The 19,522-nt window shown below is 41.6% G+C and overlaps 1 protein-coding gene across 8 annotated transcripts in view; it reads right to left on the minus strand.

Moving 5' to 3' along the window:
* LOC26535787 (dnaJ homolog subfamily C member 16) overlaps positions 1-19,522 on the minus strand; it is a 386,807-nt gene that overhangs the window by 42,319 nt on the left and 324,966 nt on the right. The window contains exon 11 of one of the 8 annotated variants that reach the window (XM_039375900.2): positions 15,342-15,410. The exons of the other annotated variants lie outside the window; for them this stretch is intronic. Within the exon in view, the coding sequence (XP_039231834.1) occupies positions 15,357-15,410 (54 nt within the window). The 3' untranslated portion in view covers positions 15,342-15,356. Of the gene's footprint in view, positions 1-15,341; positions 15,411-19,522 lie in introns of those variants that run through there. 8 annotated transcript variants of the gene reach the window in all.

Below are 19,522 nucleotides of genomic sequence, written 5' to 3' on the forward strand. Positions count from 1 at the left end.
TGTGGGCGATTGTTGGAGAGATCAGGAAGATATCAACGTTGGTGAAGGAATTGTGGGTGGACAGGTGGGTGGGAGAGCCATCGTTTAGGACAATACAATTTTGGGTGTTGATGACCCGCTCTAGTTTTTTCCACGTTTTTTTTTTTCGAACTTATTGCGTTATGTATTGGATCTTCTCTTATTATGAGACTAACAATAGTTATTCAAATCTTATTATATAAATTAGTTTAAGTACATTATTAAATAGTTGTATTAGTTAGAGACGGCCCTAGGATTTCTTTGCTGGGCTGGAGAATCTTTGAGCTTTAGTCTGCTGTGACTACATACACGCGTGAGCGACTTCGCGAGAGGATTTTCGTGTGCGGCGAGCTTTGCTTGATGTTTACTCTTTCTAATCTGGATTTCCTCGTTGACGATGTTTATGTTGAGGTCTCTATGGATGCTTTCGCTGCGTAGGTACCATGGTGCCCCAGTGATAGTTCGCAGAATCGCTGACTGAGCTCGCTGTATAATTTCAATGTTGGTTTTGGACGCGTTTCCCCATAATTCACAGCCGTATGTCCAAATGGGTTTCAGCACGGTATTGTAGAGAAGTATTTTGTATTCCAGACTAAGCGGAGAGTTGCAATTAATAAGCCAGTGGAGATTGCCTGCTTTAAGCTTCATATGAGTCCTTTTAGATTCTATATGTCGCCGCCAGGTGAGGCGTCTATCTAGGTGAACCCCGAGATATGTTACTACGTCTGATTGTGGGATGAGTGTATTGTTAAGGGTACATGGTGGGCAGGTTTGTCTATTCAGTGTGACTGTTACATGTCTGCTTTTGGTCTCGTTTATCTTAATGCGCCAGTCCGCAAACCATCTTTCCACTGTTTTAAGATGACAGTCAAGTTTTTCTGTTGGGTTTGATGGGCATTTGGATCAGCTGAGTATTGCGGTATCATCAGCAAACGTAGGTGTTATGAGCTGATAGTTTGTAGGCATGTCTGCTGTATATAAAGTGGAAAGAACGGGGCCCAGCACACTTTCTTGGGGAACTCCAGCATTGATGACGCGGTCGTGGAACTTGAACTGTTACACCTGATTGAGAACACTCTTTTGAAGAGATAAGATTCGAACACTTTGTGGGTATTCTGCGGAAGCAGTTTTGTTATCTTGTACAGTAGTCCTTCCAGCCAGACTCGGTCAAATGCTTGTGCGACATCTAAGAATATTGCTGAGCAGTATTCCCGGTGCTCAAAAGCAGTACGAATTTCGTTTGTGATGGGATTGACCTGTTCGATCGTTCCATGATTTTTGCGAAAACCAAATTGATGGGATGGTATTGTGTTTCGCATTCTTAAGTAGGGAGCTAGGTGTTTTAAAAATGCCTTTTCAAACAGTTTCGGGGGACGCGATAGGAGACTGATTGGTCTGTAGGATGAGGGTTGCGTTTTGTTTTGGCCTGGTTTGGGAATCATCACTATGACGCCTTTTTCCACCTTTGGGGATAGTATCCACCGCACACGTGGAGCTATGATCATTTTGGTCACTCGTGTCCAGATGATTTTTTGGGCGTTCTTATTGTGATGATTGTGTTTCGCATTCTTAAGTAGGGAGCTAGGTGTTTTAAAAATGCCTTTTCAAACAGTTTCGGGAGACGCGATAGGAGACTGATTGGTCTGTAGGATAAGGGTTGCGTTTTGTTTTGGCCTGGTTTGGGAATCATCACTTTGACCGCCTTTTTCCACCTTTGGGGATAGTATCCAAGCTTCGTAATAGCGTTAAAGGGATTGCATAAGGTCAGAACCGCACACGGTGGGAGTTCTATGATCATTTTTGGTGTCACCAAGTCGTGTCCAGATGATTTTTTGGGCTCAAAATCTTTTATTATAGATGCTATCTCACGTTGACTAAATGTTATTGGATTTATTGGTGGCTGGATTTTAATTGCTACAGGTAGGACAAATGAGTTGCTAGCAGTATTTGGTTGAAATACGCCTTGAAGGTGATCGGCGAATGCACTTGCTCTATCTTGTTCGCTGCGTATCCAGCTTCCTGAGGGGCCTCGCAGTGGAACGACTGTTTCTGCTGGTGGCTGAATATTTTTGTGTGCTTATACAAAGGGTTCTTCTTGCTGGTGGGCGATAGGTGTTCGATATATAGATGCTGGGCGTTTGCTTCCTGAAGCTTAAGTGCCCTGGTTAGTCTACGTGTTGCTATTTTTAGTTGTTCCTTAGCCTTTGGGGATCTGTGATTCTGCCATTCTCTTCTTAGTCTTCGTTTTTCAAGTACTAGCTCTTCGATTTTGCGAGTTGTCTTGGTATGATTTGTCATTTTGTGTGTGTCTGGAGGGGTAGAGGCCTTGGCTGCTGCAACAAGATTTTCCTCCATCGATTCGGTCAGGAGGTCAATATCCTGATGGGTAGACACTGTTTGAGTTGGTACCATGTGAGTACAAACATATTTCGTGTACCTCACGGTTCTCAATCTATCCATTCTAAGTATTTAAGTGCTCGGTTAAATTTTACCGGGCTTAATGCTCTGTGTTACAAGAACTATTTAAACAGTTATAAGTTCCAGTTTTATAATTTGGTTAACACTAAGCGCAAAAGAATTTCTTACCCTTCCTGGCTATTATTTGAAATTACTAAGGTAACATCGGATCAGGAAATAGTCGATCTATTTGCCAAGTTTTTTCAACCAACATATTCGACGTTACCTCATTCCGAACAGTCTTAATCGTACGCGGTATCAAAGTCGAGTTTAATATTTTGTCCCACTCTAAACGAAAGCTTACTGCTTTACGATCTTCAGCATCTGACCTTCCCAAAGTAATAAAACATTCGCGCATAAAACTAGGGTCACCACTCGCAAGTCATGCTAGATCTAAATGTTCTCTAACGCCGTGAGACTACACTGCAGACATGCAGATTAACATCAAAGGGAATAAACTGGGTCAAATACAGAAAATCAGTTCCCATACTGACCTGAATCCAAGTCTATTTTCTGATGCCAATACAGAATTCGCAACATATACCGTTGAGCAGCAGAAACTATCCCACCTTTAATATTTATTTATTTTATTTTAACAAATTAAATTTAGAACTAAATTCTAAAACTAATATAAACTTAACGAGTGCTAGATGCTTAGGCCTTCGACTCGAGATGTAGTATAATTAATGTTGCTGTCTATATTTTAAGTTTTGCTTTATTTACAAATAATTTTTGAATTGTAGAACTGTTGGTGGCAGAGGGTTCTTTGAGGATGGAAGAAGAAATCTGGGAGCCTAAGATATGTTCCCTTGTGGCTTTTAGGTCTGGACATGCGTCGAACAGATGATCGGTGCTTAAGCTTTCACCACAGGTGCATTGAGGACGTGGGGTCCCCCTTAGAAGGTGCTCGTGAGTTTGTTGTGTGCGCCTTTTGGTCAATGTGGGGAGTGATAGTTTGCTGCAAGTTGTATTTAGTGTAGCGTATCTATGATCAAAAAGTGCCCATCGTGCGAGTTTGTCTTTCTTGGTCCATGTAGTGATGAGATTTTTGATGTCCTTTGAGTTGGTTGGCCTAAACAGGTGTGTATGTGTGCTATGTATTTGGCTTGCAGCCTTATCGGCTTTTTCTTTACCTGGGATTCCCACCTCAACACAGCGGTGAAGATAGAGTTGAATTTTGGGTAGCAGGCCTCCTGCGATCAGTGTATTTTCGCTGTCCACTACGGCAAAGAATGTAGAGTTGACAGTTTTTGAGCCATCTGTGTATAGCCATAATTTTGTTCCTAGGCGGTGTTTCTTTTCTAGGAAGTAAGTTTGATATTCCAGACTTGAGGTAGTGCTTTTCAATGTGTCATGAAGCTTGGTGTTTATGTTGGGGACAAATCGCGACCATGGCGGGTCCAATTTTATGGTCTTGGTGGTCGGAGCCACCCAGTCGAGTTTTGTGCAGAGTTCAGCACAGCGACGGAGGGTGGACGGGTATTCGTATATTTTTTTTGTGCTTAAAGGTTGCAATGAATTCTTTGGTGAGGGATTTATTTGTTGTGGTGAACAGTTTAGGGATGAGATCCATTGTGTTTTGTTGACTCTTTCCGATATATTAGGTAGGTCAGATTTGGCTAGTATGCAGGGGATGGGTGATGTGGGAGAGGCGTTAATTAAGCGTTAATCTTTGAGAAGATGAGGGTATCTGTATGAAAATTTGAGTATTTGGAGCGGCAGACGGGCTTCAAGTTGTTATCTTAAGTAAAGGCAGTGATTCTTAAATGTCATCTTCGAGTAGAATTCTATACCTAATATTTTTAAATGTGGAACATTTTTTATAGATTTGTTCTTGCAGATATGTAGACCTTGGCTTATTATCTTCTCTACAGTTTTACCAAGTCATGATAGAAATAGCGGTAGCTGGTAATTTCGTCTGAAGGTTTATTGGGCTTGGAGATGGGGACAACAATGGCAGAGTTCCATGTATGCGGGTACAATCCCGTTTCAAGCATAATTTTGTATATGTCAAGTAGCTTTATTTTCAGTGTTAGAGGTATATTTTTGATCATTGGGTAAGAAAGCCTGTCTGCGCCTGGGCACCTGCCTTTTGTGTCCCATATGGCAACTTCGAGTTCGCAGAGCGTGAAGTTCTGCTCGAGTTTTTTTGCGGAGCAAGAGATGGCATTGGGATGGTAAGGGGTAGAGAGAGAGGAGTTTATTTTGTATGTATACATCGGAAAAATTGGTGTTTGCCGAGTAGTTGGACCACGTGTGGCCAAAAACCTCCGCAATATCGTGGGGGTGAGATAATGTGCCAGAAGCGGACTTGATAAATTTGATAGGGGTCGGTGGAACTCCTGCTAGGCGTTCCACGTTCTCCCAGACTTTTTTTGGGAACATAGATCGAGAGATCTTTCAAGTGAAGTTTACTAGGCTAACGCGCTTGGCTAACAGAACTGTTTTTTATATTCTTTCAGGTTGTTAAGAGTCATTTGTCGTTTGAAGGTTTCAAAAAGGCATTGCTTCGTGTCTCTAGGGTATTGGAGATCGGAGTTAGCTAAATCAGTCTTAAACTTGGGTGAGGGAAACGTGGGGTCCATGTTGAAGTTGTAGGTAACTTTGATCTTAATTGGGTAATGGGCGCTGCCGTGCAGATATTTGAAGATCGACCACTGGCATTTATGGGCGATTGTTGGAGAGATCAGGAAGATATCAACGTTGGTGAAGGAATTGTGGGTGGACAGGTGGGTGGGAGAGCCATCGTTTAGGACAATACAATTTTGGGTGTTGATGACCCGCTCTAGTTTTTTCCACGTTTTTTTTTTTTCGAACTTATTGCGTTATGTATTGGATCTTCTCTTATTATGAGACTAACAATAGTTATTCAAATCTTATTATATAAATTAGTTTAAGTACATTATTAAATAGTTGTATTAGTTAGAGACGGCCCTAGGATTTCTTTGCTGGGCTGGAGAATCTTTGAGCTTTAGTCTGCTGTGACTACATACACGCGTGAGCGACTTCGCGAGAGGATTTTCGTGTGCGGCGAGCTTTGCTTGATGTTTACTCTTTCTAATCTGGATTTCCTCGTTGGCGGTGTTTATGTTGAGGTCTCTATGGATGCTTTCGCTGCGTAGGTACCATGGTGCCCCAGTGATAGTTCGCAGAATCGCTGACTGAGCTCGCTGTATAATTTCAATGTTGGTTTTGGACGCGTTTCCCCATAATTCACAGCCGTATGTCCAAATGGGTTTCAGCACGGTATTGTAGAGAAGTATTTTGTATTCCAGACTAAGCGGAGAGTTGCAATTAATAAGCCAGTGGAGATTGCCTGCTTTAAGCTTCATATGAGTCCTTTTAGATTCTATATGTCGCCGCCAGGTGAGGCGTCTATCTAGGTGAACCCCGAGATATGTTACTACGTCTGATTGTGGGATGAGTGTATTGTTAAGGGTACATGGTGGGCAGGTTTGTCTATTCAGTGTGACTGTTACATGTCTGCTTTTGGTCTCGTTTATCTTAATGCGCCAGTCCGCAAACCATCTTTCCACTGTTTTAAGATGACAGTCAAGTTTTTCTGTTGGGTTTGATGGGCATTTGGATCAGCTGAGTATTGCGGTATCATCAGCAAACGTAGGTGTTATGAGCTGATAGTTTGTAGGCATGTCTGCTGTATATAAAGTGGAAAGAACGGGGCCCAGCACACTTTCTTGGGGAACTCCAGCATTGATGACGCGGTCGTGGAACTTGAACTGTTACACCTGATTGAGAACACTCTTTTGAAGAGATAAGATTCGAACACTTTGTGGGTATTCTGCGGAAGCAGTTTTGTTATCTTGTACAGTAGTCCTTCCAGCCAGACTCGGTCAAATGCTTGTGCGACATCTAAGAATATTGCTGAGCAGTATTCCCGGTGCTCAAAAGCAGTACGAATTTCGTTTGTGATGGGATTGACCTGTTCGATCGTTCCATGATTTTTGCGAAAACCAAATTGATGGGATGGTATTGTGTTTCGCATTCTTAAGTAGGGAGCTAGGTGTTTTAAAAATGCCTTTTCAAACAGTTTCGGGGGACGCGATAGGAGACTGATTGGTCTGTAGGATGAGGGTTGCGTTTTGTTTTGGCCTGGTTTGGGAATCATCACTATGACCGCCTTTTTCCACCTTTGGGGATAGTATCCAAGTTTCGTAATAGCGTTAAAGGGATTGCATAAGGTCAGAACCGCACACGGTGGGAGTTCTATGATCATTTTTGGTGTCACCAAGTCGTGTCCAGATGATTTTTTGGGCTCAAAATCTTTTATTATTGATGCTATCTCACGTTGACTAAATGTTATTGGATTTATTGGTGGCTGGATTTTAATTGCTACAGGTAGGACAAATGAGTTGCTAGCAGTATTTGGTTGAAATACGCCTTGAAGGTGATCGGCGAATACACTTGCTCTATCTTGTTCGCTGCGTATCCAGCTTCCTGAGGGGCCTCGCAGTGGAACGACTGTTTCTGCTGGTGGCTGAATATTTTTGTGTGCTTTCCACAAAGGGTTCTTCTTGCTGGTGGGCGATAGGTGTTCGATATATAGATGCTGGGCGTTTGCTTCCTCAAGCTTAAGTGCCCTGGTGTTGCTATTTTTAGCTGTTCCTTAGCCTTTGGGGATCTGTGATTCTGCCATTCTCTTCTTAGTCTTCGTTTTTCAAGTACTAGCTGTTCGATTTCGCGAGTTGTCTTGGTATGATTTGTCATTTTGTGTGTGTCTGGAGGGGTAGAGGCCTTGGCTGCTGCAACAAGATTTTCCTCCATCGATTCGGTCAGGAGGTCAATATCCTGATGGGTAGACACTGTTTGAGTTGGTACCATGTGAGTGCAAACATATTTCGTGTACCTTGCCCATTTGGTCCTGTTGCCTGTCAGCCTGTAGGTGTGCTCAGTTGTATGTGATCGAGAGCAAGTAAAACTGGTGAGTGATCTGATTATACTTCTGAAAGTAACTCAGCCGTAATAATATTTCTAGGGATCTTTCTTATTATTGCGAAGTCAATGAGATCCGGGAGCTTATTTGGATCAGCTGGCCAGTATGTAGGCCTACCCGAAGTGACATAATCGAGCTTATTTCGTGGCTTAATGAGCGCGAGTGAGTTGAAAAATTCCAAGAATTGGTCCTCAGAAACTGTAAAACGAGGTGGGCAGTAGACTGCGGCCAGGGTGACGGGGCCGATGCTAGAAGGTGGTGTTGGATGCGACCTCTGATAAGTATGCCAGTGCCGCCATGGGCTTTTCCGTCCGGATGGTTTGTGGCGTTGAATAGGTATCCTGGAACATGGAAGTTGTGCTTGTCTGTTAGATGTGTCTCGGAGAGAGCTGTATCAGCATATTTTGGTTTCGCATAAGCTGTGGTTTGCATGAATGTCATAAATTCTTTTAGGGTTTGCTGGAGTGAGATCTTCATCGTTTCAATGCCAGTTGATATATGCTGCGTTTGATTCGTTCCAATGACTTTTGACTTTTGTGTTATTGGATTCACGCTTTTAATTCCCGATCTTAAGGCAGTAGCGAAGGAAACGCTAGGATTGGTACGATGTGTAGGAAGGGGTGCCGTGTAAGAGGGGCCCGATTGTGGCGGAGTGTGACTGATGTGTGTGGCCTGAGCTCGTGTTGAATCTCCGTGTTTGTTAAGACTTCTCTTAAGGTTCTTTAGTTCCTTATATACTACACAGCCACGCCAATTCGCTGTGGAACTTCCACCGCAGTTGCTGCACATTTTAACAGAGCTGTCTTCCTTGTTCTTATGACAGTTCGCTGTGCTGTGTGCTTCACTACAGACTACGCAGATAGAGTTCAGTGTACAGTAAGCCTTAGTGTGGCCATATTCTTGGCAGTTAGTGCACTGCACTGGGCGGTTGCGCTTGTGTGGCTCTTCTACTGTGATACGCCGATGCAATAGGAGCTGTAACTTGTAGATTGGGTGAACTTCATTTTTTTTTTAGTATCTGGCTCTCTGGCTCCAAGTCGATTTTGAACATTGGTTGTGGTTTCTTATTTTTGTGAAGTATGTTCATGACCATTTTTGCATTAAAGTTCTTTTCCTTGAGCGCTTCTACGATTTCAGTGGTCGAAACAGTTGCCTCAATCCCTTTGAGAACAACCTGTAGGCCCCTTGCGCTTTTTAGTTGGTATGTATAAAAGTTTTTTCCTGCATCGTCCAGGAATTTGGTTAGGAGACGATGGCCAGCCTCGGTTTGAGTTTGAACTTTTGTTTCATTAATGTTCCCTTTTCTTAGGGGGATTATGTAGAACGAGTTTTCTCCTATTAATGTCGTTTTTTTGTTCACTAAGGCACTTGAGCTTTTTTCGCGAATGTATATAGGAGAAGGCTTAACCTTCTTAGGTTCCTATTTGGATGACTTTGCCGTTTGTACACTTTCATCAGTAGAATTTGCCAGAAGCTCAAATCTGTTGGTGTTTGCTGGCGTTTTATTAGTGACATCGTCTCGTGTAATTTTTGCCTTATTTTCGGATTGTTGATTTTTATTATTTTAAGGGGTGAGTTTTCTTTTAATTCTTATGTAGCGATCCATTCCAGTCTGTATGGTCGACCCGGCGTTCTTGTTTATGTTTTGGTTTTCTGCTAGCACAGCGGAACCGTGAAGTTGCGTTTTTGTTTTGATCGCTGGCTTAGGGCGAGCAAGTACTTGCGTCGACGAAATTGAACGAGCCGATGATCCCGTTCCAGTTGTTGTTGTGATTGCAGTTGCAGTGGTTGTTGTTGTCACAGTACTAGTCACCGTAGGCAAGCGTAAAGAAATTTCGCAAGTGTTTGGTGCTTGCGGGTTTTGTGACGAAGCTAGTAATGAGGAAGAGCAAGAACGCGCTCTTTCTTGAGTTGTTGGCAAAAGGAAATTCGTCGGGTTAGGGGTGATTGACCGCTCGCTGCCTGCAGAAGTCGCGGAGAGGTATGAGAAGTACGCGTTGTTTTCGTTCTCGCGTTGGCGCTGATCGCGAACGTCGTTCTGACTCATAGTTGTTGTTTTTATTTGCCTTTTTTTTGTTTTTGGTCTTTTGTTTGAAGATGTAAAAAAACTACTTGTTTGTTTCAAACACAGAATATGTATTCGAGCGATGGTGCATCGCACAGAGCGTATCTTTCGCTTTCGATTTATTTATTTGTTTTATATTAATCACCATTCACTTCACTCAAATTAACCGATACGGAGCTCGATTAAAAACACGTCTTCACACGTCAACGAACGGCGGCAAATGTAGACTACCGTCGTGTAACGGGTTTATTTTTATTATGTCTTTGCTGATGATGCGCGGTCATCAGCAAAACATGAGAATTCGGTGATTTGTTTGTCTTTATGTGTGGAGTTAATTTTTAGGAACTTAGGGTTTTGTTGAGTTGAAACTGGGAAATCAGGGAATTCGTCAATAAAATTCATTGAATGTTGTCTCTTTTTTTTTGCTTTGGGGCTAGCGCTGAGGCTTACAAAGCGGTTATCCTCTAGATTAGGTGGCCCGGGGGCCATGGTTGGTTAGTTTGGTGTAACTTTAGTTTGTATTTTTTTTTTTTTTTTGCTTTATTTGTGCACAAGTGGTGTTGTTACAGATAACGGCGACTCGGTGACTCCATCCCACCCTTAATAAATATCACAGGTTAATAGATCCGAAGAGACAAAGACAGCGCTACCTCATTTGCAATGCACCTTTAATAGTGTTCATACATGCTACAGTTTCTTTGTATTACCAACGGTGACATACGACGATCAAGCACCACATAAGCCAATCAAATTTTCAGCGATTGACAAAGCAAAATTCTATAGAATCAACTTATTACAAAACTAGGGTTTTTTCAGGGAGATGAAAAAAGGTGATAATTGTAATGATACCAAAGGCAGAAAAGAAACATTCAGTTTCTTCATCGCACTATGTGCCTATTGTCTTGTCTCTTTTAAAACTATACGTCTTCTGACCCGGATCACCCTTGAGGATATTAACCTTATTTTAGAGCTTAAGTTGGGGTTTCCAAAAAAAAACATGAAACCCTTGAACAAGTCAATCAAATATAATCAGAAATACAAACAGCTTTAAAAAAACGGAAATATTACACGGCAATATTTTTGGATGTGTCACTGTCTTTTGACATGGTCTGGCTAGACGGTTTAATGTTCAAAAAAAAAAAAAAAAAATGCTTTCCCCGACGACACAGTCGGTTCAAATGCCCTATACAAGTAACCCAACTCTTTTTTCACTAAGTGGCCGTGGACAATCTGACTGGCGAATCAAAAAAAGCGAACCAAATTGTAACCACATTCACACTTATTCAGCCAAATTTATTAAAAAAGTAATTTTGAAAACAAAATTAGAGTGCACCTTGGCCAAAGGCTCACTTGGGTAAGGCACATCGAAGCCAAAAGAACAAATCTAGACGTACGGCTCCCAACTATAAGGGGGAGGGCCAGCAACAGTAATATTGACATTATTCAAGGTGTTTAATCAAAGATACTAAGAACTATTACTGAATGACCCTGATATATCCGAAACAAAAATATCCGAAAAGTCCTTAATATAAAATCCGCCAGTAAAGTGATTGTGAGGAGTTTAAACTTCTTGCAAATGTAAATATAAATTGCTATAAGAGGGCCTTCTTGTTGCCAGTTACGCAACAAATCAACGCACAGTTACGACAGTGAAGCGTAGAGAGTTTGGAGAAACGGAATCCGTAGAGAGTTTAGAGAAACGAAACCGGTAGACAGAGAGTTTGGAGAAAGACGGTTCGAAGAAAAAGAATATGGAGACCGAGAGTGAGACTGCGCGAACTGAAGCAGGACAGCAAGACAACAGTAAGCGTCGACGTGTCAGGTCATTGAAAGCAACGGTACCAGGCCAACGATAAAGCCATGGATCTGGAGAGTGGAGACAGGTTGCAGGCAGAACCCTACTCAGTCAAGGAGAATGAGGTTTCAAGTAACGAAGTCAAGCAAGGGAGCTACAGCCGTGATAGTCAGGATGGAGCAAGAACGCTACATCGAGACGTTCGGGACCATAAACTGTAAATCGAAACCAGACCCTGGCGTTAGCCTGCCGAGTCCGAATGCGTTAAATAGGCGGGGCCAAACTTAACAAAGACCAAAGTAAGCGGCGGAAATTGTGAAGACCTAGTCGACTGTGTCGGAGATTACGTACGGAGATTACCAGGCGTCCCTGCGAACCGAGCAGACGTGGTACCGGCGTTACCAATTGAGTGGAGCGACTGTAGGAAGGACAGATCAAGGGGCAGGAGGTTGCGGTAAGCAAGGCGTTCGCCTTGAGAGCCCAGCACCTGTTCACCCTAGTCTGGGAACGGTGACGTTTCCTTAGGCCCACAGCCCACCTCCTCGCCACCAATCCCCTTGTGGCCAAGGCAGTACCTGGCTAGCGACTACCTCCACGACGGGGGAGCAGACCCATCACGGGAGAATCGAATCACAGTGTGAAATGAAGTCAAAATAAAGATCAAGGAAACGAGAACTGCTGAGTGTTGGTACTTGTAACCGGATGATCACTTTTAATATAAATGCACGGAATCTTCTAAACTAGCCGAACGTATCTCGTAGCGAGCGGACCACAAAAATCAGTTCGATATAAAATAATTCAACAAAAGAAAAAACGAAGAAATATAGATTACCTTAAATTGGCTTTGTGAACCCACTTCTCTGACTGTGGTTCCCTAGTTAGGTTCCCCCGTTTCTTCAGTTGGTATATTTCCTAATATCTTTCTAAATTTTACAAGGAGCATTTTCCCATACTGAAATATCTAATCTGCCTTGTCTTGTTTAATTTACCGTTACTCGTATAGTAAAATGGTATACTACATTCGTTAAAAAATATATAACAGGCAGAAGGAAGCGTTTTCGATAATATAAATATAATAAATATAATATTCTTGATCTGTCCGTCCGTCTTTCCGTATGAAAGTCGAGATCTAACGAACTATAAAAGATAAATAACTTAGCATGCAGACTCCAGAGTCATACATGCAGGGCAAGTTTGTTGACCCAAGTTGCCACGCCATATGGCAATTTCAGATTGTGCATGCTCTTCTCACATGTGGAAGTGATGCCTGGGCAGTGCATCTGCGACATAGTTCTCTTTTCCTGATTTGTACCAAATATGGGAATTTCACCCGTCGATTAAAGCTTTCCAACGCTTAGTATTATCTTGATATGATGAATATTGTTTTTCTTTCCTGAAATAGGACAGAACCTAACCCTAAGGAAAAAGCATCTGTTGCCAAATCAAAAGGATTTCTGTAATCTGGGTATAGCAACTCCACATTTCATTTCCTCATGATATACATAAAAATAAACAGCTAGTTTTATACCCGTTACTCGTAGAGTAAAAAACGCTCAAAACTGCGACACCCACACTGTTAAAGTATTGTGCCTTGCGTAAAATTAAAGCAACGCTGGATATTGAGTGTTATCAAACGGTTTTTGTCAGATCCTATTTAACCTACAATAAAAATGGTGATGTAATATGGTGAACGATGTGGTAGTATAATCCGTCTCTTAACAGTGCTTGTGTTTCTGATTTTACAAAATCGGAGACACCCATTAGGCAGGGTATAATTTTGAGTGTATGGGGTCCTCGATCTCTGTACGGATATGTTAATATGGTAGAAACTCATTTGGTTCTGTAGATACGCCAGTTCGGTTTTCTAGCATTAATTAAACATTTTTCTTAATATCTTGGCGTACGTATATATCCTGAACATTTGTAAAACTTATGTCCGAACATTTTAGGAATTTTATTATTTCACAGCTGTTCATAGTTATGAGATTTTGGTTTTTTATATAATATCAAGAACAACGTCAGATTGTATTCGTAGTCAAATCCAACTATTCCATTAAATGTTGTAAGGTTTGGTAATAAGAATAGGATCGAGTTCCCCGAGTATTAGATACCCGTTATTCAGTAAGTGGAAGTACAAAATGATTTTTTTTAATCCTTTTAATTGTTTAATTTTATTTTTTGGAGTCCCCGGAGTATATTTAAAGTATAATTTTTCTCCCTGCAACATACATTTTTATAATTAAGTCCTATTTCAAAAGGTCATTATCAGAATATTATACTTTTTCGCCAGCGACTGCTATTCGTTATCTTGATTGTCAGGAGGCTGATAACCTAAGGCTATATGGGTTATTCCTTGTTGTTTCAATCCTGAAATCTCGCACAGATATTGTTTTGTCTTTTCTTTGAGTGTCCCTGACTGCGTTGGGCAGAGCATATTGTGCATGCGTTTGCCACTGACTGCTCTGAATTTGCCCAAAAGGTTAACATTGTTGGTTTTGAGTGGGTTGTCTAATACGTGAAAATCTGTCGGTTTTTTCTGATTAAATCTAGTGTCCTTTCCGCTCCTTGCTGTATTTTTTCTAATTTTTGAATTTTTTGTTAAATGCTTTGGACAAAGTTATTAGCGACCGCTCGTGGTCCGCCTCGAATTCTTGGGCTTATGCTAATGCAGAAGGAAGACTGGACGATCGGAGAATATATTGGATAAAAATACATCGCTTAACGTCTTTCTGGTTTCCGCATATGCTCTATACCTTTCGTTCAGTTATGCCGCTACATTGTTGTCGTAGGTCTCGTTTATAAGTAGCGTTATTATACCCGTTACTCGTAGAGTAAAAGGGTATACTAGATTCGATGAAAAGTATGTAACAGGCAGAAGGAAGCGTTTCCGACCATATAAGGTATATATATTTTTGATCAGGATCAATAGCCGAGTCGATCTGCCCATGTCCGTCTGTCCGTCCGTCTGCCCGCCTGACCGTCTGTCCGTCTGTCCGTCCGTCTGTCCGTCTGTCTGTCGGTATGAACGTCGAGATCTCAGGAACTACAAAAGCTAGAATGTTGAGATTAAGCATACAGACTCCCAAGACTTAGAAGCAGCGCAAGTTTGTAGATTCATGTTGCCACGCCCACTCTAACGCCCACAAACCGCCCAAAGCTGCCACGCCCACACTTTTGAAAAATGTTTTTATATTTTTTCATTTTTGTATTAGTCTTGTAAATTTCTAACGATTTGCAAAAAAACTTTTTGCCACGCCCACTCTAACACCCACAAACCGCCAAAAACTGTCAGTGTTGACAACACTTTCCCGCACTTCTACTAGCTGAGTAATGGGTATCAGATAGTCGGGAAACTCGACTATAGCGTTCTCTCTTGTCTTTTTTCTAGTTCGTCGTAATATTAAATATTACTATGCCAAGGGCCTAATATTGCTTAGAATACGTATGTTTCGTATTTGCCCTCGAAGTCTGGCAGAGACTTCATATCTAACGTCTCGTTGCATAAGACATTTATTCTGATTTCGGCATATTTATATTTCTCTACCACAGGCCGAATCGGCCGGACGGGAAATAACCTTGTGAGGTCAACTGCCTTTCCGAGGCGAGTAATGCCATAGTTTAAAACTGTTTGCAGATATGCTACCTAACTATGCCGATTAATTTATAAATATTGAATGAAAGATAAATTTTGATTGAGGAGACATCGCCTAAGAGTGCAGCTGGAATATATAATTGTTTTGACTGAGAAACAAGAGGCAATGCTATAGTCGAGTTCCCCGACTATCAAATACCCGTTACTCAGCTGATGGAATTGCAAACGACAAATTTCAAAATTTTCTGGAATATCGGTAGAAATTGGGAACAAAGTAAAAAAAATTAAAAATATCCATCCTGTCACTTAGTTTTTTTTTGTTTTTACAAATTAAGCATACAGCGAACAATAAATAAATACTCGTATGTGAAAAATATTAAGTATATTAAGTGACTATATAAAAAATTAAATTTCTTGTAAATACCTCATTTTTATCATCTAGTGAATCAGCCAAATAACCAAGTCGGAACTGACAACTCTAGCACGAATAAGCTTCCAATAAAGACTGCTCCAAGCATCGTTCTTTTGTTAGCTAGGGAGGGTAAATTAACAATAGCGTGCTAGAATAAGGGGGTAATATATGGCTTGCATCCCAAAGTAGGCGCCGTAAGGCAAACAGTAAGACGATTTTTTTGAACCGATTTAATAAGAATTGTGAAGTCGAAACAGGTGCTTCATACTCAAGAATCGGACGGACTGGAGAAATGAATTATGCATCTTACGCAGTTGCTTATAACCTGCTGAACCTTTTGCTCTAGATGAGGAATCCAATAGGATTGCTGAACACCATGGACCGTTTTTTGAAGAGCAAAGTGACCTGCGTTGTGGGCGTGAAAAATAACCTCTTTTTCCATCGCAATTACAAGAAGATCACTGCCTTTCACCTACTTATATACATGTCCACCTTTTATCCTATATACCTCATAAGAAACTCTGGCGAGAATTGCTTTTATCATTTCATATTTTCCTTGCGCATTTTTAAAACGCGCTGTGATTTCCATGGACGCGAGCATAACACGGTTGGGATATCGACTAAGGCAGTCAACGTGCTTTAGTCGTTCATCTGGGCGATGTTCAACTACAAACTCGAATTACTGCAGATAAATAATCCACTGCGTTACTGCTCTTGGAACATCCGTCTTCTGTAGGGTTTGCTTGAATGCAGCGCAATCTGTTATTAATTTGAACGGTGTTCCCAGCAAATAGTGTCTGAATTTCTAAGCCGCTAGATACACGGCTTCGAGAATGTAACTGTATTGGCGAGACTCCACTTCGGTTGCCTTCTTGCTCCAATACTAGGTTGTTTGAAGTCTGCAATCCGACCATTGCATTAATACTGCTGCAAATACGTCTTTCGATGCGTCCGTGTGTAACTCGGTTTTGGCTCCTATGGTATACAATTCAAATCTGGTATATGTTCAAATCGAACATCTTTTCGCAGCAGATCCGTTAATGGGCGTGCAATCTGTAAATAGTTGAACACAACATTTCCTGAAAAATCCGGTCAATCCCAAAAAAGCTTGTACTGTTCTGAACTTCTTTGCCACAGAAAATTTTTTAACTGCTGCCATCTTCTCTTGCCCAGCCCACAAATTTCCGTTTCGATATTATGGCCCAAGAGGAAATCTTTGTCTGCAAGAAGTGACATTTTCGCCACTTGATCTTCAAACCAAACGCTCCTGCGGTTTTGAAAACTAGTGCCATCTTTTCCAAACTGTGCTCTGCAGTCTCGGCGTGAATTATTATATCATCCATATATAAGTCCAGAGCATCCTTGTTCATCAGCTCCTGAAATATGTGGTTCACATAGCGAATAAAAACAGCCGGCGAGTTTCGAAATCCAACAGAAATGCAGTGTATTTCTTGCTCTCTTCTTCTATAGCAACGTGAAAGAAGCCATTCTCCAAATCCATCACGGTGAAATACTTCGCTTTTTGCAGTTTTTCTAGAACGTCGTTGATTACCGGGACGGGAAAACAGTCGAACACCATCGAGTTCAGCTTCAAAAATCAAATCATATGCGACGGGTACCATCCTTTTTGTTTACAAGAACCAGGCGACTAGCAAAGTTTGATATAGACGGTCGTATAATTCGAGCAGCTTACCATTCGCCAATCTGCTTTTCAACATCTTTTTCTTCGGCAATTGCGAATCGACTCGGGGGCTGACGAAATGGGATGATCATCTGGAAAAATTCACAGCTTAACTGTGACCTATGCAACCGTATTCGCTGCCTTATAGTTTTTGATGAGCATTGACATTTCTTTTGCGTACTGGGGAGGAACATCGATTTCATCATTTGTATTAATATTATAAATACTCATCTGATTTGATTCCCAGCGGAAAAGAAAACTTATACCCTTCTGCCGACAATGAAAAATTTAACTTTGAAACGAAATCGAATCGAAGCAGAGCGTCATACTCGATGTCTTCATCCTCTACAACAACAAACTTTTGCGGAACTTTCACTTCGTCTACCGCAGCATCAGCAAAAAGCATCCAACTGGGCTCGTGGTTTTCTTTCCTAACCCACGCAAGTTCAAATCACTTTTCTCCAGGACGACATTCGGGATTTTGCTGAAGATGAACTTTCTCAATATAGATACATCGGCTCCAGTATCCAACACGTATTTAACTTCTACGTCGTTAAGAGTGACCTTCTTTATGCGATTCGAACTTCGCAGAACTTGAATACCAGCAGCTGATCCAGGACAATTCTTAGACATGTGTCCCTTTTTGTTGCAACTAAAGCGTTTCGTGGCAGCCTTGCAATCCTTACGCAAATGACGCAAATGGCTTGCCGACCATAAGCTTATCGCGTGATGCATTGGAGCTGGGGTAAATTCATATTTTCCATATTCTTTGTATTCAGTTCTAAGCGAGCACTTTAGAAATAAAGACACAGCTACTCCGGCGGCTTGCCGTAAAATACATTTTATTTAATATGATTCATCCACGCTGAGTCGGAAGGCCAGTGGGGGCAAAGTCACGCCCTCCACCGTAATCTACGTAAGAAGACATTCCGCCTGGGTATCACCAGGACCAGGGGATCAACCATCTTCGTGGATCCGAACACGGGACCAGGGGATCATCTTCGTGAAACCTATCTACCGGGACCATCCGTAAAGGAGGAATACGGGATCATAGGATTAACATAATTATGCCCGTTACTCGTAGAGTAAAAGGGTATACTAGATTAGTTGAAAAGTATGTAACAGGCAGAAGGAAGCGTTTCCGACCATATAAAGTATATATATTCCTGATCAGGACCAATAGCCGAGTCGATATGACCATGTCCGTCTGTCCGTCTGTCTGTCCGTCCGTATGAACGCTGTGATCTCAGGAACTACAAAAGCTAGAAAGTTGAGATTAACCATACAGACTCCAGAGACATACACGCAGCGCAAGTTTGTCGATTCATGCTGCCACGCTCACTCTAACGCCCACAAACCGCCCAAAACTGCCACGCCCACGCTTTTGAAAAATGTTTTGATATTTTTTCATTTTTGTATTGGTCTTGTAACTTTCTATGGATTTACCAAAAAACTTTTTGTCACGCCCACTCTAACGCCCACAAACCGCCCAAAACTGCTACGCCCACACTTTTGAAAAATGTTTTGTTTTTTTTTTCATTTTTGTATTAGTCTTGTAAATTTTACCATAAGCTTCAGCAGTAAGCTCAAAATTGTTAAACCAATGCTTGACTGGTTATAGTCCTTATCCTGCAGCCACTGACCTTGTATAGTACGGCTGACTTCCTTTTGCCAGTGGATTTCTATTGTCTATGGAGTTCTATTGTCTTCTCACTCATCCGTTATTCTTTCCCGCTTATTGTTTCAACTTTTAAGACCTCGGGACAGCGTGATCACAGACTAGGACGAGCCCCAAATGTGAACTGAGTTATTATGCTCAACTCGATTAATTATTATAAAGTATAAGTATTAATATATCGTTGGAAATGTAACAAGATTGTTCGGCTATTTTTGCTTGGGCGTCACTTCCCTGTCTCTGCTGATTCCTCCTTCTTCTGATATGTCGCTTCGTCTTGCTTCCGCTTTGCCACCCCTTCTTTTCCCCAATGTCATAGCGCGTCATGTACTCTTCAGCTGCTGCTGTAATGTTAATGTTAAACTGCTTAATCCTCTGCTGATACTCTGCTGTTTATACCCGTTACTCGTAGAGTAAAAGGGTATACTATATTCGTTGAAAAGTATGCAACAGGTAGAAGGAAGCGTTTCCGACCATATAAAGTATATATATTCTTGATCAGGATCAATAGCCGAGTCGATTTGGCCATGTCCTTCTGTCCGTCCGTCTGTCTGTCCGTATGAACGTCGAGATCTCAGGAACTACAAAAGCTAGAAAGTTGAGATTAAGCATACAGACTCCAGGGACATAGACGCAGCGCAAGTTTGTCGAATCATGCTGCCACGCGCACTCTATCGCCCACAAACCGCCCAAAACGGCCACGCCCACACTTTTGAAAAATGTTTTAATATTTTTTCATTTTTGTATTGGTGTTGTAAATATCTATCGATTTACCAAAAAACTTTTTGCAACGCCCACTCTAACGCCCCCAAACCGCCAAAAGCTGTCAGTGTAGAAGACCTCCTTCGCACTATCACTAGCTGAGTAACGGGTATC

The sequence above is a fragment of the Drosophila yakuba genome, chromosome 3R (genome assembly GCF_016746365.2).
Source record: "Drosophila yakuba strain Tai18E2 chromosome 3R, Prin_Dyak_Tai18E2_2.1, whole genome shotgun sequence".
NCBI classification, from domain to species: domain Eukaryota; kingdom Metazoa; phylum Arthropoda; class Insecta; order Diptera; family Drosophilidae; genus Drosophila; species Drosophila yakuba.